This window comes from Cotesia glomerata, linkage group LG10 (genome assembly GCF_020080835.1).
Source record: "Cotesia glomerata isolate CgM1 linkage group LG10, MPM_Cglom_v2.3, whole genome shotgun sequence".
Classification (NCBI taxonomy): Eukaryota; Metazoa; Arthropoda; class Insecta; order Hymenoptera; family Braconidae; genus Cotesia; species Cotesia glomerata.
Window position 1 is genome coordinate 14564193 of NC_058167.1, and position 27755 is coordinate 14591947.

The following is a 27755-nucleotide window of genomic DNA, read 5'->3' on the forward strand; positions in this document are numbered from 1 at the left end:
ATTAATGTAAGTAATTTTTAAAACACTTTTATTTTTTATTACATGTTTTTTCGACTGGAATTTCAATTATTTTTCACACTCGTTCATTCGTAATATTCAAAAGCTGTACATAGGAGTAGGTTCATATTTTTTTTTTAATCATTATTTTCGCACAACAACCGGCAAATGACTCATTCATCTAGAGGTTATCGTTACCATTTTAATTAATAAATGCTTAGCAAATATCTAGTGCCTTATGGTAAGTTATTTAATCACTATCTGTCTTTACTGATAGTCTTCATTTTAGTTTTTTATTTTGAGTTTTATTACACGGAAATAATTTTTTTTTGGAAGACAATAATTTTAATTACAAATTTTTAATAATAATTGTATTGAAAAAAATATTCTGAAATTATAAAAATTAAATTAGCCGACATTTGAAAATTTTGATAACTTTTTTTTATTGAAAAATAATTCTTAAAAAATTAAAACAAAAATTTTCACATGTAGAAAATTTAAAAAATTATCTGTGGAATTTTTTAAAAATCCTTTTTTAGTTCTAATTTTTAATTAATAAAAATAATCAAAAATTTTTCAGTGTCGGCTAACTTAATTTTTATTCAGAAATTCATTTACTGAAGTTTGTAAAAATCAACAATTTTATTCTTTAATAAATTATTTAAAAAATACAAAAAGAATTAAAAAAAATGTTTTAGACATTTTTCAATAATTTATTCAATTGAACAAAAAATTAATTTTTGTTTTCTTTAATAAAGTTCCTTTTATAAAAATTATCAATGGAAGCTTTACATTAGCCCGTTGGAAAAATTTTATTAGTTTTTAAATAATTATTTTATATTTACAATAATTAATTAATTTTTTTTAAAAGCAACAATTGAAAAAAAAAATTAAAATTCATTTTTAGATTTGTTTTTATTTCAATACAATTGATTTAATAAAAAATTATCAATCAATTACTAAATGTGATTTTTAATTTACTTTTTTTTTCGTGTAACAAATCTCAAATTACAATAATGTAGCTGTCAGTTCTCTCTATCAATCCAATCACACATTAAGATAATTACAAAGGAGTCGAAAAACAATTAATTAAACTTAACGTAATGAATGAGCACCTGCATTCAAATTTGATTACAATAATAGTGACAAACAATTATTCAACAACTATAAGAATAATAATAATTAATTAGATGGAAAAAAACTTTACAAGCTCATTAATTAAACAGTTCTGTCAATAAACTTTTTTGTTTAATCGCTTTTCTTTGATTCACAACGAGTTTGATCGTTTATTTTAATCATTTTCACAGCCCTCGACTTACTAGTTGACATTTTTCGTAAACTTCATTTATTTTTATCTTAAGTATCATGCAGTTTATTTAATCATTAATAGTATCTTCATATTTATATATTTATATTTATATTCATAAGTGATAATGATTATCATACATATGATATGAACCCAATGATTTATTTTATAAAGCAACAACGGAATTATGTAGTTTCAAATTCGCGTACGGTGAAAATTATATTTTGTAAACTAGACAATGATCTGAAGATAGTTCACTTATTTTATTTAATTTAAGTATTTTCATCCAGTAATTAATTAATTACATCAGAGATCATCGGGCCTTGGAATAAATCACACTGAACTTTAATAGTCATTACTTTTTTTTTATAAACAAATACTCGAGTAAAAAAATAAGCATTACTCTCTAATAATTTACATCATGGAAATCAGATCCTACTTTTAATATTTATTTACTTACTTAATATTTATTATTATTATTAATTAGAAATTGTTTTAATACGAACATTAATAATTCTATTACTTATAAAATAAAAATATAATATCTAGAATTCCGTGACTGGGTTTAAAAAATTTTTATCTTCACACAAAGTTCAAAGACTCGCTACCTATTTTTCCGTGAATAAATAATAGAATTATTAATATTCTTAACAATTTATCATTCCGTCGGAATTAACACGCACCAAGTCTTTTATTATCATTTTTACTAAATAATTTACAGTGTTTCTTTTCAATTTCAAATAATAATTTCAATTGAAAAGTAAAATACAATACAAAAAAAAAACGCACTACAAATTTCCATAATAAATATTTCATAATTAATAATAACAATAATAATAATCATAATAATAATAATAATCGATAAAAAATATATGCATATGCTTACTTAAACATACATCTATATCACGTAATAATACTATTACTATACACGAATAGTAAAAAATAAAAATATTTAACAAAGTATAATACAATACGCGCTAATATTATCAATTATTAAAAATACAATAAAATCACCACAGTTATTTATCTTCCAAATATTAAGACACTGTTTAATTATTTTATTATTTTTAAATCATTTGGCACGTTTAAAAATTATTATTTATCATATTTTTAATTTTTAATTTTTAATTTTATACAGTTCCTAATTCGTTATACTAGTTAACTATATAACTTGATAACTTTTAAAAGGGATTAATAAAAAAATATGGGATCTCAGAGTACAGTGCGACGTAATAACATTTGATTCACTTTCATTCATCTCGTCACTTTTTACTTTACTTTTTCATTATCATTATCATCATAATTATTATTGTTATTAATATTATATTTTAAATCGAGTCTTCTGTCTTTCATTTATAAACTTGCTCGCTTTAACTTTTAATTTTTTCACTTTTGGATGTGGATAATAATTATTATTATCCGTTGGCTGAATTTTTTTTCAACCAAACCAAGGTAGCCATCAGCTGGGCTGCGGGGGCGTTAGTTTAACAAGTAACCAAGTATAAAGTTTATATTTTTTTTTATCGATTAAATCGTATTTTAAATTCGTCAAGCCGTCGGTTGCGAACCTTTTTTTACCTGTTTTTAAATATTCATACCTGAAAATAAAAAAAAATATTTGTGTAGTTATAAAATATTAAATTTTAGTATGGTAGTGAAACATTTTATTTTTTATTTTTTTTTATTTAATAATTCAACTAGAAACATAAAAAATTTGATATTTAAAAAAAGAAATTTTATTTTAAAATATAACTCAATTTTTATTAAAAAAAAAAATTAACAAATCAATTTTAATTAAAAATAAAAAATTAATAAATCAATTTTTATTAAAAATAAAAAATTAATAAATCAATTTTTCTTAAAAAAAAAAAAAATAAATAAACTTTTTGATTTTCAAGAGTAAAATCCTTAAAAAAATTGATAAAAAAAAAGATTTATCGTTGAAGAATAAAAGTTGTAAATTACCTTCGTGGATTAGCTTTTTCCTTTCTATGTGAAAGCATCTTGTAACGTGCGATATTAGGTGGGTAGCGTGATATATGAAGGCCTTTGGCTTTTATGCGATTCGCCATGTCGTCATCTTCACCTCCCCATCCCCAAAACATATTACTGAATCCGTTTACCAGCCGGAACTGACCTCGTGACATTGCTGACACTCCGCCGAATAAATCCGCGTATGGCAGTCTGCAATTTTTCAAAATTACCTCCAATAACTTTTCAATCTTTCGCTCAGTATTAATCATGTCATCCATCAAACAATTTATAAAAAAAAGAAAATAAAATTTATACACTTGAAAAAATCAATATTAGGTTGAAACAATAAAAAATCCTTAGAGTAAAGTTATTGCTTAAGGTACCTGTATTTAAATTTATCAACCGCAACGGACATGTGTCGTGGTTGTTCAGGACAAGTATAAAGATTTCTATCGTCCTCCGGCAGTAAATCAACATCATGAAAGATAAAACAATCGAACGTTTTTTCCTTCAGCGCTTCAACGTATCCTACATTCATCAGCATGGCGCGGTTGAATGGCCCGTTACCTAATGCAGAAACATAACATAAAATTTTACTGATTTTTTTCCATTATTTCTTATATTTTTTCTTCAGATAACATTCATAGCATATTCATAGCTCATAAATATAAACATTTATGGTGTGGTCTATGTGGTATGGTAGGGTCGATTTAAGTGACTCTGATAGTGCACAAAAAATTATGTCGATCTCCGTATCTCGTTCTAGTAAAATGAATCATAAATATTTGAATGTTAACTCGAAAAAAAATTTTTAAATAAATTTTTTTTTTTTTAAATCGGTTCGAACCTTGTTTAACCAAAAAAAAAAGATTTGTCAACTAAAAAAAACTTTGAATGTTTATTTTTACACTTTTTTAATAGTCTATAAATATTTGTAAAAATAAAAAAAAGTTTGATTAATTTTCAGAGATTAATTACTGCAATAAATCCTAATGAGGGCGATAAATAAAGAGATTAGTGTTATTAAAATGTTTACTTGAACAAAAGACTAGAAAGTAGAAGTTGAAATAAATTAATTAAAAAATTTTTTTTGTAGCTATGAATTAAGACTGCTCTTAATGACTGTAAAAAATGAATTTTATGAACAGCGCTCTTGAATGCCATTCTAAATTAGTTACATTAATTCCCCACACATTCATCAGATTAATCTAGATAGTAGATTCTTTAATAACGTTTTGGCGAAATCACGGTAGAAAGAAATAAAACTCAAGTGTTAGTTTGGTATATGGATTAGAGTAAAAAAATTCAACTTGACCTCATGTAAAAAGGTAAATCGGTCACGCAATATACCGCTGCATCGAATTTTAGCTATTCATGCCCTGGTACTTTAATAAATTCTTCACAATACATTCATCCTCATGAATCCGATAGGTATATACTCATAAACTGTCTCAATGAAGACGCAGAAGCTTTCAGCGCAGAATCTCGAGTCTTCAAGTATTCACTTCCGCCTTACTTGAGCTTTACATACCAAGATATGGATGATGTCTATATCTATACACTTATCTTTTCTGCTCGATACACTCCTGGTTTTTTTTCTTTTTTTCTCATTCATATCAAAGACGTTTTCGACTGCTCTATTTCGGAAATTGCGAAGTAACTCCCGAATTTTCGCATGTTATTTTTCAGTAATTTTGCACTTGATCATTTTTTGTACAAGATTTAATTTTTTTAAAATTATCATTATAAATTATAACTTATCGTCTTCAGACAGTTTATGAGTATAATAATCTGCCGATAACTTTTTTCATTTCCTTTTCTTCACTTATCAACAATTTTTCCAATATATTTTTAATCGTTTTGCTTCCTTTTATGCTTCGCCTACAGAACTTGAAAGTTTAAAAGATATGGAAGTTTTCAACAAGATGTAAAAATGATTATCTTTAATGTACTTTAAGTGTGAGTAATTTAAAATACTAGCGAATTTTTCAACTATCTATAAATTCAATCTTGAGTCGTATTAACTAATTTATTTTTCCTTTAATAATTAATAAAAATAAAAATTTTGTCAAAATTCAAAATTAAACACTAAATTTTCTTCAACAAAAAAGTAATCCAATTTTATTATTGCTGAGATTTTCAATTTCCTTTGATCAGCATTAGCACCTATCACAATACTTATGCCCGAGCGAGTTTTAAGCAATTTACTACGGTTGAAAAATCAAACATTCGCTTTTCCGAGAATCGAAACTATCCCGACAGAGAATAGGAGAAAAATAATTAGAAATCCTTTTGGATCGTTCGTATTATTATTAAAAAAAAAAATAATATTTAAATTATATGACATTATAATCTATAACAAGTACTGACTCATAAAGTTATTTTTTTTTCTTTTTATTACTACATCGGATCTATTGAAAATTCGATAAACAAAGCAAGCAAAGTTATCACAATAATGTCCCTCAAGTTTAAAACAGATATTATCTATGCCATGAATATTATAGCACAAAAGATAGAAGATAGTTATATTTGTTCGTATATTATACGTATGTACAATAAACTTGGAGGAATATGCGATCACACCCCGAAGCTATTACATCGGGAAATTATGTTATTGTACTTTGGAGTTTAACTTTACAATTTTAGTTAATATTAACTGTATTAATACCATCATACATCAAACATGTACATATGTATATATCAATATTATGTTTATATTGATAGATAAACTTTGAACTAATTATCTATCAAATAATCCATTATCGCAGTCGTAAATAATTTCAATTAATTTTATTTTCATGAGTAACGAATTTTTACAACTATTCAGCGTGTTTACATTCATTGATTATTTTAATCGGGTGATGAATTGAAATTACCAGTCGTAAATTCAAATTTTTTTTTGTGAAAAAAAAAATATTTTTATAATTCCAGTTTTTAAAAATGTTAATTTAAAAAATATTGTCATCTGAGGGAATAATTAAAATATGAATATGTAAATTATCTGTTAGAGACGAATATTGAATCCAAGAATTTTTTTTTCCATATTTTAATTTACAATTTATATAAATTAATGATAGAGTACCTTCTTGCTCAACGATGAATATTTGATAGTCGATCTGCTGCTTAAGTAGCATAGGATGAAGGTTATATAAAAGCGTTTGAAGATGCTGAGGCCGGTCTCTGTATGGAATTATAATGGCAACTTTGTATCGCGGCTTACAATTTGACGGCGAGCCTTTTCCACCTGGTTTCACGTCAGTGAATTTCACCTCGATCACTGACAGCTCCGGGGGAGTTTTATTGACAACTAATGGACCGGCTGTAAAAAAAAATTATCATCACTTCATGTTATTGAAACGTTTTCAATCTGTCTAAAAGTCAGATTTCCTATCATGTAATTTTTTTTTTTGTATTAACAAATATGTTTAAGTTGTATATAAAAGTAACTCTAAAAAATTTTCAAGTTATTGTTCTTGATCTGACGTCGGATGAAAAAGCTATTGTAAGTTTCATTCAATTTATTTACAATTACTAATAAATAACAACTTTTTTTGATTATTAATGTTTATACTTATGTTGGTGAGTTGTTTCCTAGAGAGTAAAATAAATGAAGTTATTTACCGAGGTTAGGTGGGATGAGAGGACATTGTTTTATAACTGACGAGTCAGTGACGTTGGGTCCATTATAAGTTGTGTTTCTTGTTGGACTAGTTTCCGTTCTTGAGACATTGCTGACATCCTCAGGTGCCACAGCAGGCTGCATTGTTTCTTTAGTAAAGTTCGTGTTTGTCTCTGCCGAATAGGTTGGTACTCCTGTTGTAATACCGTAAATAATCAAACCTCTCGGATGCCCTCGGAATGAACGTTCTGTGTATCTGGAACAATAACAAAATTATCATTATTATTTTAGTCAATAACTTCTTTGAAATATCAATATTTATGGATTATAATTCTGGAAATTTAAATATTTTACTTATCACAACTGTTCAATAGAAATGAATAATTCAAAATCAATAAATTTACTTTTTTTAATTTAAAAACTTAAAGAGTTTAAATTCAGATAATGAAGTTTTAATTTCAAACAAAAGTCGCGTTAAATAAATAAATAATAATTCGTGTAATAAAAAAGTTTTTTTTTACTAGAAGCATTTTTATAGTGCATTAAATATTGAATCAAGTAACAAATAGTAAAATTAACAAAACTCATCTGAATTAGCCAGTATAAATAATTTGAGCGTATTAATAGTAACTAGTGACTAGTTGGAAATTACTTAGATGATATCTCTTGCACACGTAACGGGAGAGTATTATTTTGGGGTAATGTTTCTATCTCCGGGTATCAGGAAATAGAACGTGAGGAATATTCTCAATAATTAGTTTATCGTGACTTGAGATAATTATCGAACTCGGGAATTTACTATTTCCTTGATTAATTTATTCCGTAGAGTGGATTAACGTTTAACGGCTCTAGTTGCTGTTGGTATTTACTTTTACACTCGAGTTCGAGTTCGAGTGACAAAAATTAACCGGATTCGATTTTACCTTTTTTAATTAACGTTTAGCCAGTTTCTATTTTCGGACTTTAGCCCGGCTATTTCGATAGATATTTATAGTTCATTGATTTTTTTCATGTCTGGTCTCTACTCTGCAATTGGGGTAAATTAGTCCGTGAAAAAATTTTATAAATTAATGATAAATGAGTCAAGAGAAAACTCATGCGATGAGTAATGAGTTGAGTTGTTAAAGTTTGATGTTTTATTAATTAAGCTAAAAATAAATAAAAATAAAATTGACTTTAATTAAAAGCTTAAAAAGGTAAAATAATTATTGCTAATTAGGGCAATAGATCACAAACTGGTTGGCATTGAGCATCAGCTGGGTGAACTGAAACCCTGATCATCCAGCTAATTTTGCGGTGACACGTCCGGTCGACTCGTTATTATGGCACAGTACCAACTGCCCGTAAAACCACATACGCACGTGCACAAAGCTCGACAAACTGCAACGAGGAATTATATACACAGCTATACACACAATATCGTAAGCGAAATGTTGATTCCAAGTGCATTCACTCGGGAAACCGTGCAATTCGCGCGTGCCGATGCCCCTCGGGGGTATTACTGCCAATATAGGTTTCCTTCTGTTCTATATTGCTATTTAGCCATAAACCAATGATTGTTATGTCACTATATATATATACAATCTACATTATAACCTGCATTACTCCAACTTCAACGATACTCTCAATTTATTTTTTTAACATTATTGCGCAGCTAAGAATTTATTAATATTAATAATAAAAAATAATACATTAAAAATTTGACCTCGAACTCGAGTACTCAGCTTCTGTAAGACTTAATGAGAAAAAAAAATTTAATCATTTTTTAATTATAAATTACTTCCGAGGACTTGGTAAATTTCTTATGCTAGTAAAAGTCCGTTTAATTACTCCAAAAGTAATCTTGTAGAATAGAATAAAAAGTTAAGTAAAGTAAATGAATTTTATTTTTAGACCTCCGCTCATTGTCAGTATATAAAAAAGTAATAATTTTACTAATTACCGTCTTTTAATTTTTAACCGTTGTAACTAATAGTTATTTGAACAGATGAATATTTTTTCCGACAGTATGGAACGTTCATAAATTACCACTTAACTTTTAATAGGTCGTAACCTCATGATTACTTTGTAACTAGAGTTTATTCTTATGTAGTGATTTATCGTTCTCATTAAAAATTGTGTTATTCGTATCAGAAGCGATTAATTAATATTACAAGAACGAAGATTTATTTAAAGTCGAAAAAACTCGTAAATTCTGATAAAATTATTCTTAATGGATAAAAAGAAAAAAAAATTAATATTTATTAAAAAGTCTCAAAAAATTGCAATAAATTCTCGAATAAATTTTTCTACTATTGTAATTTTTACAAAATTGTTCTTTTAATAACAAGTCACAATTTGAGTTTGCAAAAATGCATAGAGCAATTAACGGTTTATCATTCAATTAAAATACCAGCCATTATCAATAATAATTACGACAACAAATGATGACTAGTATTGACTTTTCCGTTTAATTCCACCACATCATTATAATAAACGTACTCAAATCCGCTTACGCAGCGTAAAATTAACTCAGAATAAGTTTATGCTGATCCGTATAGTATATAATAGTGAAATAGTCCCGAGGGCTTATAACGGCTATCACTCAAAGCTGAGAGTCACGGCGGAGTAATGAAAAGACGAAGACAACCACGATTTAGTGTATCTATGTTACAGAGGACTGAAATTTCATTTTATTATAAACTAACTCATACTATATTCACTATTAAGTCGAATGCTATTGCTATTGCTATTGGTTTTTTCAGAAATAGCCTTGGGCATTTTACTCGTCGTGTCTTTACTTTTCCGGGGTCACGGATTTATTCCTTCCATCCCCAGGGAATTTCTTGATAAAAATTTTGTTGTCAAACTTTTTACGCTCTATGTTATTTAACTTGATGTTTTTATTTAATATTTCATCCGGAATTTATTGCGTCATACGTGAGTTTTTATTTGGTTTTTACGGGACATGATTTATAATTTATAGCGCTTATTCACATTTATATTTGTTCGCATTGATAAAAAAAAAAAAAAAATAAAATAGGTATATACTATTTTTGGAAATAAAGAGAGCATGTGAATTTGAAATGATATGAAGTAGACATTTAACAGTTCTCCGAACATCAATTCAATAACTTGGATTATCCATCACATCCGGTTTATCTGCTAGTAATATCCGAAATGTCGACGAAATACGCGATAATATCTCTTGGTTGGCAATCACCATCGTTATTGACATCCTGCTCTACCAATCTAGCATTTGTGACCCCCATTCCACCGTAATACTTTAAATCATTTGTATAATCAAAGGAATTAATTGATAACGCTTTCACCCAAACAGACGTGATAAAAATTGTCGGTATTAAAATGGAATAAATATATAATGAATGAGATTTTTATTTTACTCGTCCCTTGCAGGCAACTACCTCACTACTCACCATTCATATTTTACATGAATTCGTCAGAATTTACTGTCAAGTCCTCACCTCGGGCTTTTATCTACTTTTTTATCGTGACATCATGTCCCGATTACTATTTTCAGGTCAATTTTTTTTATAGTTTACTTTGTGAGTGGAGGGTTTTGTTATTCATAAGGAACTCCATCAATTGAGATTTTTTCATAGCCATACAGAACCGCCCTATTTATTTTTTCATGCGAGCAATTGATAATAGTTTTTTTTTTTTTTTTTTATTTAAATTTGCTCTTTTTTCCGAGGAATTCCCAGTAGATTATTAAAAAACAGGAAATTGGACGAACCCTTTGTTTGATGCGCGGCTTTTATTCAGATTTTCAGAAAATTATTCTTTATGAATTCTCGAGTTTCGATGGATAATAATACTCGTTAGTTATTAGTAACTTGGTCAGTTAATTGATGTAGCAACAATAATTATCAATTTCGAAAATGTATCCGGGTGCTTCAATACTACTCGGTATTCTGAACCGTTTCATTTGATAATTAAACAAACATTTTAATTAATAAAAGGTCATTCAAACCCATGAATTTCACATCACGGGAGGCCGTAAAAATATTATTTAATTATAAATATTTGAATAACAACTGAGTATCAAATATTCAAATTGTTTTCCACGGTCGACTATGGATTCATATTATTTAATTATAATCAGAATTTTTTTTTGGCAATTAGCGAATTCAATTTGAAATAAATCTATTAAACCCAAATATAAGCGGTTAAATATTAAACTTGATTTGAAAAATTTCTCTTCAAAATAGCAATCATTATTATTGAATGTTCAAGCATACTTCACTCATTGTAACAGCATTCATTTATTCTACACTAGTACAACAAATCAATTATCCAACATTGAATCAAATGACATGCAATTTAATGACCCGAACAAATATTTGCGATGCATTGATCATTTATTAACATCCAATATCGCAAGAAGATGATTTTGGTGTGCGTGTAAAGACAAACATAGCATAATTAGTATTTGCATTAATCAAATAATCTGTCTGTTTACTTCCATTAATTCGGTGCATTATAGAAATGAAAGAAAGTATCACTGAAAGAAAAATTAATTCGATTCAAGAAAATAATTCTTGATCCAAGAAAAATTTCTTAAGAATTTTTCTACTCGAATCAAGAAGATGAAATTCTTCAAAATTATTTACTTGATTCAAGTAAATTTTTTATTCTGTGATTGAAATGTATAGATATGGAGTTCGCTTTCATTGGATAAATAAAATATTCATTTGCGTACTATTCAGATAAATTTGATCGGATAAATCGAAATTTAATGAATGTCGATATCTCGTATACTATATATCAAGTTTGTAGCTGTATACACAATTTATACTTCTTTATTAAGAAGTTTTTCACAGTACTTCCGCTTGCATATTTCGTGAGAAATAAATTTAGCGTTGTATATATATGGGAATATATTGTGGATAAACTCGAGGCGCGAGTGGCAAATGTATATGATATAAGTACATACTGTATGCACGGTTATATCTTTGACGACGCCGGAAGGTAACGCCCAACTGTAAGCTCCAGAAGCTCTTTCAGCGATCTTAAGGGTGGATCAATGGTTTCTCATAAATATATTTATTTCGCCTCGCGTAAAATTGTTCTACCGAAATTGGTCTAATCGAAAAAAGTCCAGTTAAAAGTCGTTTTTATCTTCCAAAAACTTTAGCGATCGATAAATAGGCCTGTTTTGTAGAAATTCATTTTCTCTAGGTCGTGGGATAGTTTTTCTACATTTAATGGAGAGAATAGTTTGATATTTCATTGAAAATATTCGGTAACTTTTTTATTGACTTTACAGTGAGCTCAAAGAATGTCTTTTTCATAGATAGAAATATATTTCCTTCACCTTGCCAGATAGTTGATACACTTTTAGATTGACGAATTCTTTGAGATACAATTGAAAATACTTGGATCGCAAATTCATATTTGAGAAGCTTGTTTGATTTATACTTGAATAACAAAGAACATTTGAAAAAATATTCTGATATTGATTTATATAGGCATATCAAGTTTTTGTCATATCAGAAAATTTTTTCACGGGTATGTTATTATAAAATTAACTAATCTGAGAATTATTAATTAGATCCGTTAATATAAACGACCAATTTACTGAACTATCTATTGGATAAGTTACTCTAGATATTCCGTAGAAACCTCAAAGGCAACACTTAGACACCAAGTTCCACCAGAGTCTGTCTGTAGTGATACCGCAACTGGCGCTTTCTGGCTTAACTGGTCAAGGCGTAGGTTTATCGTCACACCAACCGGGGTGTAACGTATTAACACAGGAATAGCGTAGATATAGATATCTGAATACTTGGATATGCTAAAGGGTAGGTGATATTGCTTGGTATCATAGTCTCCGCAAGTTATCAGACGACCGACTGTTTACTCAAGACTTGCACAGACTAAACCGGCATAACCCCTTTTGAGTCAGCAGGGTTTGTATAAACCGGCGTATCAGTCCTACGTTACTGGAAGTAGAAGCAGAAGCAGCAGAAGCAGTGGTTGACAACCAAGCTCTGCTTCGTATGTATATACATATATGAAGTAGAATTAAGCAGCTTTAATGCCGCGTTGCCAGCAAACTAGACAGCTTGTGTGTATGAGCACACAACAGCACTAACGACCTAGACTCCTGGTACTTTAAGACATGATACTTGTCTTCTATTCTCGTTTACTTTGAAATAATGCTGTGTGTAAATTACATTCACCTTTATACTCAACTCTTCCATATAACTCGGTCTTACAATGTATTTACTTTACAAATAATTAATTTAACTGTTTACTTGAATTATATTCATGTCTTACGGCTCCTTCGTCTTTGGATTTTGAATGTGTAATTTAGTTTTGAATTTTGTGATTAATTAGAGCAAAAGTCTTTTTGACAAACAATAATGCAGTTAAAGTAATAATTAATAAATGGTCTGATAATTAATAAATCGACATATCAAGACATATCTAAAATTATAGATAGGCATATTAGATCATATTATAAAATCTTTTCACGAGTATTGATCTGTTGACCGGGTGACTTTATCAAGATTCATGTCTATATTTGAATCTATATCTGTATTTATCAATTTATATTTAATAGATATACGCGATGCCAAGACTGCCAGAAATATACCTGTCTGTTTACTTTTAGCTTGTAAATCTTTGTATTAACCTTTGGTTTACATTTTCAATTGATTTATTAACAATCGATTTAATTTTTAACCCAATAAAATTATTTATTCAAACGGTCGGAGCTTAAATAGCCCAGAAGCTGAAATCTCAGAGTTGACTTTCTTTATTGTGAATTATTCAGAGGATCTTTTTTTTGCTGTATGAAAAAGTAATAAGATATTAATTTTTTTTTTTTAAATTACGTGTTACATCATAATTTGACTCTTATAAATTTTATTTTTTATAATGAGAGTTTATTAAGTTAATTAGAAAAATTAGTAATTAATTAATTGATTCGTTATTATGATCCGTGTCAGATCTCGAACAATTGAATAAAAGATAATAAAATTTTCTCCTTGAGAATTATTATATATAATTGACTACCATGCTCGGAAAAAGTTGTTTTAAAAATCAAAGCACTTAAACATTGCTACTTGACTGAGGATTGGAATTTTTTTTTACTGATTAATGTATCGAACTCTTAATTGCCAATTATTATATTATTCGAAAAGTATTCTCAAGTGAGTTGTGACTTTTTTAATGATTATCGTAATATTATTCTGATCTCGCTAATGGAAACAAATTTATCGTTTATTCTTAAATGGTGAACTTCTTCAAGATTTTTTTCCCTTTCAAATTTACCGTTTCAAACTATTGAGTGATAATAAAATATATAATAACGTTTGTATAAATTATTAGTGAATTTCTTCAAAAAACAATAATTTCTAAATGGTTTAAATCCTTAAAGAAAATTTGAAATTTTTTGAATAGAAAATCAAATTTCCAAAGAAAAATAAATAAAAACATTTCTACAACATTTTACCAAAAATTTATAACTAAAATTTTCGCTACAATAAAAAAGTTTTTTATGACAACTGAGTAAAAAAATTTTTGACCGAAGAAATAGTTTTTGGTTCAAGCAAATTTGACTTTATCCAAGAAATTTTCTGCTTAATTTAAAATGAGTTTTCCTCTCGATCCAAAATCAAAACTAAAATGTGTTAATCGTGTCGAATAAACGTCTACTTAGCATATTTCCCTTAGTGCATACATTGTCCAGCGAATAAAGCCTTTGAGCATAATCACTGATTTAAACAGTTCCTGATAAAGTAATTACGCCAATTAGTCCGATCGATTCAGTGGAGATTCGCGGCCAGAATAATTCGGATTAGTCGTTTTCCAATACAGACTATCTTTCAATTTATAAACATTTACTCTCTGCTCTCACATATCTCTATCTACATGTTTATATTTATCAGATACAGATATATAATCTCACTTTCGAGAGGGCGTGTAAAGTCACAGGTTACGCCTCTCTCACTCGAGGATATTGTCGCCGACATACATGAGAGTAAAACCCGCGATAACTAATGGCACAATGTCCCACGAGACTCCAGTTATTTCAAACTCAAAAGTGTATAGTATACCACCGTTTTTTTTTTCCAATTCAAATCCAATTGTTCTCCACTAATTTATCATTTTTTACCCGGCATTATTTTGTTTTCCACACTGATAGAAAATTAAGGTTGACTCAAGAGATATTTTCTTGATCTAAGAATTTATTTTGGAAGACAAATGATTGTTTTGCTTTAAGAATTTATTGTCTTGATTTAGATTTTCTTGGCTTAAGAGCTATATTATCTTCAATCGATACATTTAAGTTTTTCAATCAAAATAACATTATCTTTAAAAAAACTTAAAATAATTCATCAAAGTATATTTCAAAAACTAAATAGTCTTTAATTGTTATACCAAATAAAAATTATTTCTTGGAAATAAATAAATTAAATAATGACTCAAAAAAAAGGCATTCTTAACACAAGTCGGTAACATCTTGAATCAATGTTATCGTCTATCTTGAACCAAGAGACAAAAATTCTTGAAAGAAATATATCTATATCTAGTTTCAAGAGTTCAAGTTTTGAAGAAAAAAAGTTTCTTGAATCAAGATTGATTTTCTATCAGCGCATAGTAAAAAAATCGCCTATTTTCCATGGAGATTTATTCGCGTTGACGATAAATAAAAATTAATCGGGAGTGTTACAAAAGTGGCGCTAGACTGGACTAAATTTCGATAGATTTCGTCGGCATTTCATCGGCCGGACATCCACCATCCAACATCCAACGGTGCTGTAATAGAATTTCATATAATTGGATCACGCAGATCGATGCCTCCTTCCGGTGTGGTGAACATACCGCGCAAGTCTGCGTTGTCGACATAAAACATATCGTTAATTTTTACCGTCTTTTATTTTATTTATTTAACGTCTTTTTGAGCGAAGACTGAAAATGAAAACCGGGAGATATTTCACATTTCACCCGTTCTGTTTTTTTTTTGACGGATTCGAGCTATCACTCACGTACGACGGAACTTTTTATCCTGGTCTCGATGACAAGCGGTAACGAAAAGAATGTCGAGAGCATTTAGAATGAATTTCTGAATAAATCCTCACCTGAGTTCGGTTTCAGTTATTTATTGACGGCATGGATCGAATTTTAGATTTCTTTCACGAAAAATAAACGTCTAACTATTCAATCATTTGCTTCCAGAAAAATACTTTTTAAATTCAATTCACAATTATGGAAAATAACGTATATTTTATCATTTTAATTATAATTTAATTACAACGTTATTTGCATTAAAGGCCATTAACTTTTTTCCGACTGTGCTTTTAAATTTTCAGAGCATTTAAATAAAAATTAAAATAGACAAATATAAAAAGTACAAACAATACAAGTAATTTAAAAGTTTTTGATATTTAAAAAAGTGGCAATTAGTTTAATTTATATCCAGCGGCCGTGTTATTATTCTTTATTGTTCGTACGTGCTGAACGTATATTTTTGTCGGTAAATAATCGTCAAAACTATTATATTTATTTTGTTTTATTTATGTAAACGATATGACTAATTTGCTTATGCTCGTATACCGCGTAAAAGCTAGAGAATTACACAACGATCGTATAGTAGTACATATATGACACATTTATTTACAAGAGTACATACGTGATATTTAATGTTTAATATTTAAATGCCAGTTTACAGAAATAAGTTGTCGTTATTTAAAAAATTATTTATCGTAATCGTAAATCTATGTTTCCTTTTATTTATTACGAGACATTTTTATCTTTTTTTTATTTATAAAATAATTTTTGCTGCGCTGACTACAGAATTTTGTCATCATAAATTCTATCAGTTGTTTAGATATTTAAAAAAATAATTATAATTGTTACTATATTTATGTTCTAAAGTTTCAATTGCGGTAACTTGAATTGGTTTAATTTCGAAGGCTTAGTTCATTAATTATTACTCGACTAAAAAGGACCAGTCCAAAAGTTTAATACTTTATGACCATGTTTTAATCGGATAAAAGTTAATCAGCGTGAAGCGGTCTAACGAAGCGACGTAAAATGAGTTTAGTTTAGGCAATATTTCTTTATTTCGTGATGATACAGATAAAAAATCTCTAGGTTGGAGCAAAAACTCCCGAAATATTTTATAAAACAAAATTGTAAGGAGAATCCTAAGATAGTATAATAAAAAGTGTGTAAGCCACTTTATTCTAGACGTGATACCTTTCCTTTTTATGTTGAGCGTAGCATAAAAATACACTCTATTTGAAATAACATACAGTGGAATAAAAATACGGAAAATTTTACAGGGAGGAAAAAATATAAACTTAACTAGTTTATGATAAAAATTGAATTTGTTAAAAAGTGTGTTAGAAGGATGATTAGTTAAACTTGACGTGTAAAATTTTTTTTTAATTTAATTAAATAATATCAATTTTTTGTGTCTAAAAATATTCAATTTCAAAACACAGTAACTGACAATTTTAAGATTTTTTAAAATTTTTCTTATTAAAAAATATTTGCGCGCCAAATTGATAAAAAATTTTATTTATGAATAGAAAATACTTAAATATAAATATTTTATACTAAAAAAACTTAAGTATAAAAATTTTGCAGTTACTGTATTTTAAAATTGGGCAGCCGTATTATTGATTAGTTTTTATTTAATTTTATAATTTGAATGCAAAAGAAAAATTTTATTTTTCGACCGACTGAACACTTAGCAGCAAAACTATCTAGCAATTTATTTTCTAATCTAATTCACAATAAACAAAAATAAAATGATTACGAACCTGGAAGCATTGATAGTAAACATGGTCTCAATAGAGTGTCCATCTATAGCGCCACTGAGGAGATATTGGAGCGCGATAAGCACAATAACGACGCAGGCGAGCGCCTTGTAAAGGTGGGCTCGGTGCCACGTTGCCACGGGTGCAGCCACAGACATTGCACCCGGTAAGACACCATAACTTCCTCCTATCGGCGGAAGTGATGTCTCCTCACCTTCATTATTTTTTTTAAGTAATACTTAACTCAACACTTCATTATCTATTTACCCATCACTCGCTTTTCTGAAACAAACAAATAAACACAGGTTCTATGTTATGCTTACTTCGGCAAAATATAAAATATTATGTCAAACTCGAATACTCTACGATTTTATCACCCAGATATTTTATTGCTCAAGTACCCGGCGAGTACAGAGCGTGACAAATTGCGTCACGTGACGGTACTAGGCCAAGGATTATAAAAATCAACCGCGTTGTATATTTATTTTTTTCTTTTATTTCATGGCAAAAGTTTGTAGTAATAAAATAAAAATAAAAGTGCCAGCAAGTGACTGAGAAGGGTAATGAATAAATAGATGAAGGATTGAATGAATAAAAATAAGGGGAGTTTCGTAAATAAATTTAGTCGGACGTAAAAGCTGAAGAATTTGCAGGAGAATTCAAGGAATTCAGTAATTACCAAATGGGTTGCGAATATTTGTCTGGATTATTAAAATAATCTGGTGAGCTAGAGTTACTTTAATGTGCTTTAATAATCCATTGTCGTATCTACTCTTTTGCTGTGAAATGGTGAAAAAAATTATCGCGTACTTGATGTAAATTGACGAAAAATTAATTTTTCCAATCAATTAAATTTATTTTTACATTCAAATTTTATTTTTTACATTTTAAATGAAAAACCTTTTCTTTTAATCAGAAATATAAAATTCATAAAAGAAAACGAAATTATTGATAATTTTGGAGAATTATATTTTTTAATCAAGAATTTGATTATAATAATATACTCTCAAAAATATTTCTCAAGACTCAGTCTTTTTTTAATATATCTATAGACTTTTCTTACATTTAAATATAAAAGAAAAAAATGAACAAAATAAACCGTGTCCGTAATAAATAAAAATAAAGTGGGCAATTATATTTAATTAATAGTGACGAAAGTAGAGGTGAATATTTATCAATTTGGCTGAGAAAGTAACTACTTGAGAAGGAACCTAGTACTGTATTTTTTAAACGTTAAATATTATTATTCTTTTAAAGAGACAATTAAAATGCAGAGGTAGAGCCTCGGTAATATTATTCGGTGGCTGTTGAGTGTCGCTGATGGTAAATGCTTATCCCCGTACCGAGAATATTTGCCTTTCATACGAGAATCTCCACGGTATGCAAATTTAATCCTAGCTTCTGGGGAAACACGTGGTGAAATCTCAAATACATAATTCGAGTGTAAATATCTTTATAAAATGTAAATAAATATCGCGTTTAACAAAATTACTTTAAAAATCACAGCAGACAACCAATAATTGAATAAAATAAAAAACTTGACAAAAAAGCGTTCTAGAGAACATTTTTTTCCGATAAAATAGTTAAATTTCATTTTGATTGATCGCCGATTTTTATTTATTTATTTTCAGTATCGCTAAATCTCGGAAAAATACTCAGTTGACATAAAATAGATTTTTTCGGCTTTGTCATAAAAATTCAGTTGATTCAACCGAAAATAGTGCTTTTAGCTCTTAGAGATGATGTCGCATCACATAAAAAACATCGGGTCAAAAAGCCAACCGAAAGAGCTTTACCAGTCTTCAATTCTAGGGTTTAGATGAAAAACAAGAAATTTCGTTTTTTCTCCTTTTAACTTGGACTGTCAGAATTTTCTGTCGCGAGCAGTGAATTTCAGTCTAGTTCGTAACTTTCCTTTTATTTTTTCCAAAGATTTTTTTTCTCTATTCTCTCTTTTATTTAACAATACTGAGTCTGACTGTATTTATTTCAACTCGAAATCGTGAGTTTATGCAGAGCAAAGTAAAACGAGAAACATATATATATACACAATGCAGTGGTATGTGCGCTGTTGAGTTTACGGACCAGTGAAAATCGTCGGATATTGGACGACAGAAAAAATTTAGTTGCAGCAGTACAGTTGAGTTATAGAGATGGAAATGAAAGGAAAAACTGCTCGTCCATCGATCAATTGCGTAGGCACTATAAATTAACTTTATATATATACATATGTATATGCACATATATTTACAGTATTATGTGCGTTGTACTCGACAACGTGATTGTGCTTTCCTGTATTCTATATTTATTTATTTATAAATGCATATGATATATGTAAAGTGTAAATATCTATGTATGTACCTATCTATCTATTGAGAGCTTAGTGGCATGAATATTGGTCACGAATTAATTAAGTCTTTTGCAATTCAAACCGTCTAAAAAATTTAAATATTACGAAACCACTTTATTGATTCGGATTTCTATTTCATTTCAATCAAACTTTTTCTATTTTATTTTAATTGTACAACACGTTTGCTTAGTTGTTACGCTCAGCCACTGCGATGCATGATAAATATTTAGAGTTTTAAATTCGCTAAAATCCTTTCTAGGTCAAACGGCTGAGAGGCAGAAGATCAATAAGTTATTCTGGCTGGACCAAAAGACCGTGACCAATTCACGAGGAAATTTAATTTATTAACATACTTTCAGCTTTGAATAATCAATGGTCTTTTTTGGTCACCAAGAATTGAATTTTTCTATAAAATAATGAAAATTTTTTATTCAAATTTACTTAAAAAAATTTAATAATAAATCTAGGCTAGGATGATAAACAACTTTAGATGTCCAAATGTCGCAAGAAAATTAAATTTTGAAATAAAGACCTCGGGGCGGAATCGAACTTTCGACCTTTCGTACAAATTGCTCGATTGTCAACACGATGTCGCTTCTTTTATTGAAGCTCGGTAAAAAATTTTCATTAAATATTATTGATTCAGAGGAAAACTGGTGAGATGGTTCACGAGCGCTACATCAATAAAAAATTGATTCTTCCGTTGACATTCAGAATTAATCAAAGTTAATTTTGAATTATTGAATTTTTCACAAAACGTCAATATTTTTTTTTTTTTTTGTCGGTTATTATTCTTATTAATTATAAACAAATCCTTGAAGTTTCTGGTAGATTTTTTTACAATCTAATCGATTAGTAAAAATCATTATCGCAGTCTATAATCTTGATAGCATGACTGTGCCTTTTGAACGCGTGCCAACTTTTCATGTAATCTAAGATTTATTAAATTTATAAAATATGCATGGTACAATTATCATCAAACGTTCTATTATACCCTCGTAAAGATGGTAATTGTTATGTTATTATTATGTAGGCCACTTGAAAATTCTAATTCTGCTCCAAATAATTCACCTAATCAGAGTCATGACTTCCGATAGATAAACAGCCTTGATCACGATTTAATATTGCTGTTATTGTTATCAGTGCCATCAACCTATATATTTCTGTTCGTTTTTTGTACTGTTTTTTTTTTAGTATAAAGTACTACAACTCTGTAACCGGGAGTTTGTGAATTTTTTAGACCTTAAAAGCTTTCACGATGCGATAAGTTTGCTATTATCATATTTTTATCCGTATAAAAAGTTGTGATTATGTATTTTAAATATTCAATTTTTTTTTAATACTTGAATTTTTTTTCATATTATTTAAAACGAAGTCACTGAAAAAAATTCTCTTCAAAATTTCACTTCCGTTTTGAAATCTTCAATTTAAAATTGTGTTTGTATGAATTTCTCGACCCAACAAAATTTTGAACTTTTCAAACTTTTTTTTATTTAAAAAAATTTTTTAAACTTTTAATCAATCAAAACTTCCACATCTTTTATTTATTAACATTTGCAGAACCGTTCCTTTCAGATTTTGATCAATAAATTAAATCAGAAACTGACTCCCCAATATAAATATTCCTTGATCTTCCCATAAGATACATGTCATAAATTCAGTTCTGAAACTGCATTGCACCGCGAATGAATAATCTGGGAGATAAAATACCCGGTGTGGTGCTCTAAATCATCGGCATTTATTCCCTGAGTCTCTTTGGTCTTTGCGGATACCCTCGAGATGTACAAAGTAAAAGAATAGTACGGTAACGAAGATCACGTTGATAGGAAATGCGACGAAGGGTTGTTCATGTAGTGGTGGCTGGTTAGGAAGAGGAAGAGGATGAAGATGAGGAAGCTGAAAAGAGAAAGAGAAAGAGAAAAATAACACCAGAGCAAGAAGATCGATAGACATCGTCATGGCAACGACCACATTAACTGTCTTTCATTTCAAATTTTTCTTCCCAAAACTTAAACATAAAATTAAACTTTTTTGTTAATAAGTTTTCCTTCATGGCTTATTTCACCGAAAAGTTTGTTAAAAATATTTTTATTAATAAATAGAGAAAATTAATACACGGATACGGATGTCGCAATCTTTTGCAGTAGTGCTTGAAAGCACGTTCTATTCCTCTGTGTTGTATCGATGCCAACAGCCATATAGCAATAGTAGTTCTATTTGCTCCTTCCTCTTCCTCTTCCTCTTTCTCTTTTTGCTTCCTGCAACACCTTTAAACTTATTGAGAAATTGCTCGAAATACCAGAGCTTCCAACGAAAATCCAACAATAAATGAAGTTTATGTTTGGTTGGATTAATTTTAGTTGTTTGGAGAAAGCTTCTATTGTTTATTGTTGATCATATATTATAAATCATTGAATAAAGGATAAATATTAATAATGAAAATATTATTAATTAATTACTTTTAAAGGAGAGAAACGGGAGCACTAAGTACTATAATGAGTACTGTGGAAAAACTTGAACGCTAAATTCTACAAAGTGGTGTTTAAAGTAAGGACACTTTTGTTTATTTATAATTTTATACGTCGAATTTATAGGGCATGAAATTCTTTACACTGGCCCGTAGAATTAAGTCTTTGTCATAAATTCTCGTTGGAGTAAAGCTTAATGCTTTTTATAAGGATTGTAAGGAAATTCAACGTTTAAATTCAGCGGTATTAGAGAAAAGCGAATTATGGTTTTACTGAATTTAAGAGATGATATTGATAAATATAGACTGAAAAAAAATGTTTGGTTCAAGAAATATTTTCTCTTTGAAGTTTCACTATTGTTTTAAAATATTCAGTTTGAATGAATTTTAGATATTTATGAATAGAATCAAGAAAAAGACTTGAGGATAAAAAGATTATGTTCGTCAAAAATTTTATCAATTTACTGAAGCATTTTATTATTTATAAACAAAGTAACTTATTTTTCACAACAATTTTTTCTTGAGGATTAAAATATGCAGTAAAAAAAAAGTTAATATATTTATCGATAGATGTTAACGTATTCAAAATATTTCATAAATAATCAATCCTCTCTTTCATCCATTTTTCATTATATTAAATTTCGCTTTATAAATTATTAAACTCGCCTGTAGCTTTAATTAGTTATCGTTGTTGTTTATTATAAAATTTAATATTAATTAAGCAAACTTAGTAACCTGGAAAAGTTAGCATTAATTAGTCGTTATAATTAAATTGACTATTGATCGAAATTGATTGATAATAATTTTTTATTTATTCATCTATAATGTTTCCGTGAAAGAAAAAGAATTTATAAAAAATTAAACGCTTCGATGCGAGAGAATTATAATAACTAAGCGATTTAAAAAACTTTTCCATTGAATTCAATGCTAATTAATTAATTAATTAATAGCTTTTAAGTCAGAAAAAGTTGATGCTTAATTACAAAAAAGAATAAAGTTCTGTGAATGTAAAATTAAACAAATCTGTAACAAAGTTTTGCTTCTATTTTCTGTTGCATTTTCATTTCATTTATCATTACAATGTTTAATCCACGAGACGTTCCTAATTAGCCCTAATTAAAGAGTGTTTCAATATCATTCTTCGTGACAGTCACGCATTTAATGAGTTCCTTATGTATTTATTCTTTATTCAATACTTCATTTATCTGTACGGCGTTGAGCATTTTCCACATTTTCTTTAGATAGCTTCGTAACAAAAACTCTTCACTAACTACATTCGGATTAATTAAAAATTTTTTCTCGAATTATTTAAAATTTTCTTTAAAATCAATAAATTTTAAATCATTATATGATTTTTGTCGCGTAATTTTTAATTCCGTGTTCAATATTTTAAATCATTTATTAAAAATTAAGATAATTTTCAGAAAATGTAAGTTTATTATAGTTCAAAAATTCTATTGAAAAATGACAAACTTTAAGTGGGATCTCGTTTTAAAAAATGGTAAAAAATATAGTTTGTTCAGCAAATTACAAAAGTTATATCATTTCCGCAAAGTACTGCTACAATTTTGATGCATTATTTCAGAGTCCACAGTTTCTACGAGAAGTATGCAAAGCACTAACTTTTCAAATAACAAGCATACTTTTGTGGAGAATAATGACCTTTAAACTTTTGAAAATTTTCAATTTTTTGTTAAATTCAGCTGCTTAAATATAATAAAGCCTATTTATTTTCAAAAACTTTTGAACTCAAAAGAAAACAAATTTTAAAGAACATAATTGAGAAAGAAGAATTTCATTTGAATGTCAAAAATTGGGCCCATAACCTGAACTCGAGAATGATTTTAGCTTACGATTAGAATTCTAGTTGTGTAAACATATGTAACTTTTCTTATTATTTATGTAATTAATTCATTGCTATAAATCATAAATTATAATAAACTATCAGCGTATCGATGAATTTTAAAAAATGCAAACGGTTGTAGTATTGAGTTATCAGAGTTATTTGCACTTTGAATCGCTAAAAGAAAAACAACACGTAAATCTATTTATCGGTTATTTTTTCTACTGTAATCCACACTGTCCGTTTATTTTTCTATTTCATGGATTTTTAATTGAAACGCGCAAATAAAAGATTAACCCATGCGTTTGTTGACAATCACCGTCTAATCAGTTAAATAAACACGAGCTGTGTGACGTTAAGCGATTGAATTATAAAGCACTACATACTTTTCACATTTGTGCATTTATTATCGAATATTGATAATAGGAAATGAAAAATAGAAAATAAAAGTAAAAAAAACTGTGATTTTAACAAAACTTTTTCGCCTATATGCTTCTATTCCAATGTCCAACGTTGTATATTATTTTTTATTTTCTACTCGCTTTTATTTCTATCCCATTCGTCGTGACTATCGATATCTATGCTATCGATGATGGTGTGTATGTAATACATGGTGGTAGTAATAAAACTCTCGAGGGTCGTAAACACGCGCAGTCGTTGATAAAAAAAAATTATTGTTCCATTACTTTGTAACCGGCTAATGAAAAAAAAATGTTCGCTCTTTCTTTATATATTTATATATATTTTTGAAATTTCAATGTAATTATTAAATATTTATGATCGAAGTTATTTTTAGCAAGATTTCATTATTTCAGGGCTCAGATAATAATCAGTTTTAGTATTGATTGAACTGACATAGTTTAATTATATAGAATAATTTGATTTTATACTCTGAATTTCCATGAATGCAAACAATTTATTAAATTTTGAATTGCAATACGAATATTTGTGATGATTTCGCTCATTGCCGGTTCAAAGGATTTTATTAAATTAGAAATTGTCAGGTATTTAATTAAATTATTTTGATTGAAGGATATCGATTAATATTGAATGATTATTTTATTATATTAATAATAAAAATACTGAATATAAAAAATTTGATTTTAATTTGCCTTTTCAGTGACTGACGTTTAAATTTAGCAAAATAGTCTGGAGATTTTGAAAAAAATAAAAATTGACAGAAATACCATCACCTTTTAAATCTTCTTCACTGTCAAGTCGTTGCAGTCAATTTGCCGGATATTTAATCTTGAATTTTTGAGGTGGTTGCGACGTTTAGTTCGACATTTCATTGCAATTCACCGCGAGATAATCTTGTTTTCTGTGAATATGAAATTCATGATGGGAGGAGAAAAATTTTTTTCAATATTAGAATTAATTTGAATTTTATAATAAAATCTAATCAACAAATTTTTGCACGACTAGGATATTTTCAATAATTTTCCGTATTAATTTAAATATTAATAATAATTTATGGAGAGAGTAGAATATTTGTTAATGCAAATGCTTAATAATAAAAAGAGTGTTTAAAAATAGAATTTTTATTCACGGACAAGCGCTATTGCAAAATTGTAAAGAAGATTAAAAATAATAACAACACAAATTGTCAAATATGAGAGATTAAAAGTTCCATGAGCGTCGAGTGTTCGTAGATAAAGTTAACAGCCTGTATGTGTATGATAATATATAGAATGTAGATAACAATGGGCGTATTATTAAAGATACTCATAATAACGTAAAAAAGTTCTATTTCGATGCATCATTCAAAAAGCTTTCTCCTGAATTTGATAGTGTGTTGCGGACCAATATGCATTTTTCCATCTACTCTATACATATAGTATTTATTTTTTAACTTTTGAACGACGAGAATTATAGCGAGCGCTATTTGGCCGTTTGCCAGATCTAGACATGGACGTCGGGTATCATGATAGCGGGACGGAGGTAGTATCGAGATAAAAGGAATTAAAATGAAACAGAAAGCGATCAAATTTGGTGGAAAATTTCGAAGTTTAATTCAAGTATTTGTAAAAGCTTTTTAATGTATACCGAATTGGATAGAGATTCGAGTGGAATAAATTGAATTTTTTTATCTTGTTTCTTTCACGAGTTTGTTAAAACGTTTTTGTTGGGAATTCTTTGTGAATATTTTGCTGTTATAAAAATGTAACTGCGGTCGGAAAAAATCAAGTCAAAAGAGAAAATTGAATTGGGAAAAAATATCCGTTCTTTTTCGTCTGGTGTGATTGAAAAACTGATGGCTACAGGGCCATTAAAAATTTTTTTATTTTGTTAATGGATGGGGATGTTTATTGCTTCAAAAACTCTGTTACATAATTGCCCGTGACATAATTTGGGGCGTTAAAATTAATGTGATTACTAAACAGGCTTTTATTTAGAGTTGAATTTTTAAATTTTAAACGAAAAATAGTGTAGCATAGCATAGTATAAAGGAAATAAAAATTGTTTAATGCATAGTTTATTTACGAGACGTCGTAAAGATCTTGAGTGGGTTGTAACTTCGTATCTTCTCGACGACGTTCTACTCGGTTTTCACGCAATGATGTCGTCAAAAATAGGGCAGAACCTTCATCAAATATATAATGAACGATATTTAAATTGTCTATTGCTTAATAAATTCACTCTTAATTTTTCTGTTTAAATTGAAATCTTGATAATTTTTTTATAAAAAAAAAAAATCAGTTCAATTTTTCAAAACCAAAAAAAAAATTATTTGATTATTTTTATTTCATTTTTGACGCATAAAGATAGTTTACAAGAGCGAGAAAAATAATTATTCGTAAAAAACGAACTTATTAATAAAAGTTCAAAGTCACCAATAAGTGCGTATAAGGAGTTCCTTGAGAGAATATCTAGCAAGTGTCAAAAGTTGGCTCCACACAACTAAAACGGTCGACTAGAATGATCTTCAACTAATTTTCTGAAATGCTTTTCCAACTTTTTCCTCTATCTCTGCATTATATACGTGGATTCTGATGGCTCAATTTTCTTTATCGTATCCGCAGAAAGCTAGCTATTGCATTTGACGTTTTACGGCGTACACACTTTAAACTCCTTCTTGTGTTCCTCACAATCGATATTTTATCGTCTGTGTCTTCAGCACGAGCCAGTATTGGTAAAACTTTATTGTGGTGTGTTTCATCTCTCCTCGTTTATTCTCAAAAGCCAAAGCTAACCTCGTCTGTATAACCAACAGTCTGGAAAACTCTAAAGCTTCGCTTCTCTTGACTGAGTATAAGATCATTGGATATTCCATGTGCTTCATCCTTTTCCGGCGGGATGAGCCACCGTTGCAAATTTCTACGCTACTAAGTTTATCTTCTTGAGTATGAGTCTCACAAACATATCAAGTTTACTTGCAAAATTAATTGCTTGACGTTCATCACTTACTTTAAATAAAATT

At 28.5% G+C, this 27755-nt stretch overlaps 1 protein-coding gene across 4 annotated transcripts in view; it reads right to left on the reverse strand.

Moving 5' to 3' along the window:
* Positions 1–963: 963 nt before the first annotated feature.
* Positions 964–27755, reverse strand: part of LOC123272508 (beta-1,4-N-acetylgalactosaminyltransferase bre-4-like) — a 50018-nt gene continuing 23226 nt past the window's right edge. For all 4 annotated transcript variants that reach the window (XM_044739367.1, XM_044739365.1, XM_044739366.1 and 1 more), the window contains 6 exons: positions 17678–17956; positions 6899–7152; positions 6360–6596; positions 3661–3844; positions 3269–3487; positions 964–2901 (listed from right to left, as the gene is read on the reverse strand). In XM_044739367.1, the coding sequence (XP_044595302.1) occupies positions 2763–2901; positions 3269–3487; positions 3661–3844; positions 6360–6596; positions 6899–7152; positions 17678–17832 (1188 nt within the window). In that variant the 5' untranslated portion in view covers positions 17833–17956 and the 3' untranslated portion in view covers positions 964–2762. The remainder of the gene's footprint in view (positions 2902–3268; positions 3488–3660; positions 3845–6359; positions 6597–6898; positions 7153–17677; positions 17957–27755) is intronic.